Source organism: Rhincodon typus, chromosome 1, assembly GCF_021869965.1.
Source record: "Rhincodon typus isolate 14 chromosome 1, sRhiTyp1.1, whole genome shotgun sequence".
In the NCBI taxonomy this organism is placed as follows: Eukaryota; Metazoa; Chordata; class Chondrichthyes; order Orectolobiformes; family Rhincodontidae; genus Rhincodon; species Rhincodon typus.
This window is the reverse complement of record NC_063332.1, coordinates 69,841,020-69,842,294: the sequence shown is the minus strand read 5'-3', so window position 1 is coordinate 69,842,294 and position 1,275 is coordinate 69,841,020. Positions and strand designations below refer to the sequence as shown.

The following is a 1,275-nucleotide window of genomic DNA, read 5'->3' as shown; positions in this document are numbered from 1 at the left end:
GCAATCTAGGATAAATGTATTTTTTTAAACCAACAGAGAGGCATTTGTAGGCACATAGGCAAAATACTTGAAATTTCTCATTCCGTTATCAGTTATTTTCTTCCATGCTATAATCTTTTTTGCCTGACGATTTCCTTTGAAGATTTTGTGTTGTGTGTCTTTTTGAAATAGATGCTCTCCAAATAGAACTTGAGATGTCTCAAACATGCCTAGATTGCAGAAGCCTGTTTTTCTTTAGGAAGTATACTTTGCTGAAATTTAACTATGTATTATTTGGTGTACTGATAAATGAGCTTTTTACTTCCACATAGGCACTTTCGTGTCTCCTGCAGACATTCCTCACTGGTCCTTACAGTGTCATGCCGAGCAATGTTGGATCACCACAGGTACATATCATTATGCACCAGTTAAACCAATGTTACACGCAGTTGGCATGGCAACAGAACCACGTGCAAAGGTATGTAGATGCTCAAAATTAAATTATTTGCAAGTACTACATATTGAAGTCAATGCTTACTGAAAAGGAATAGTGAGAATTTAACTTAGACATGAAATAGTAAAAAAAAAAATTGTGATAAATTGAAGTTCTGCTGACCTAAAAATTTTTGTGAATGACTTTTCGGTTTTGGGTTATTCTATTGGTACAGTGGCATGGTTGATGCATTATCAGTTCAGAGTATGAGTCCTGGTAATTTGAGAATTGGCATATAAGCTCTGAATAATAATCAAAGTAAGTCACTGATTCACCACTACCATTCACTGAAATACATTTGCTTGGTCTGGCCTGCAAGTGACTGCATTACATATTTATATAGTTGCGTCTTAATGACCTACAAAGTGGCCTAGGCCACTTCGTAAAGGTTAAATCTTAGTAAAGGTTTAAAAAATAAGATTGGGCACAACACCAACAAATACTTAGATTTATAAATTGCCTGTAATGTAATAAAATTTTCTGGGAGCATAATGAAATGACACCAGGCCATATTAGATGCCCAAAACCTTTGTCAAAGAGGTAGGTTTGAAGGAATGTCTAAGAGGAAGAAAGTGAGGTAGAGAGTTGTAGGGAAGTTATCCCAGATCTTGTGTATAAGACAACAGAAGACATTGCCAGCAGTAGTGAAATTATTAAAATCTAAAATTATTAAAAGTTGGCATTAGAGGAACACAGGTATCTTCGAGGCTTCTGGGGTTCAGAGTGGTGAGCCATGGAAGGATTTGCAAACAAGATCCAGAATTTTGAAATCATGATGCTTCACCAGTTAGCACTGTAGTTCA

At 36.0% G+C, this 1,275-nt stretch overlaps 1 protein-coding gene across 1 annotated transcript in view; it reads left to right on the top strand.

Annotated features, from left to right (window-relative positions):
* The window catches only part of pcm1 (pericentriolar material 1), a 152,121-nt gene that overhangs the window by 82,243 nt on the left and 68,603 nt on the right, over window positions 1–1,275 (top strand). Inside the window, exon 19 of the mRNA XM_048598181.1 lies at window positions 312–457. Coding sequence (XP_048454138.1) covers window positions 312–457 — 146 coding nt within the window. The remainder of the gene's footprint in view (window positions 1–311; window positions 458–1,275) is intronic.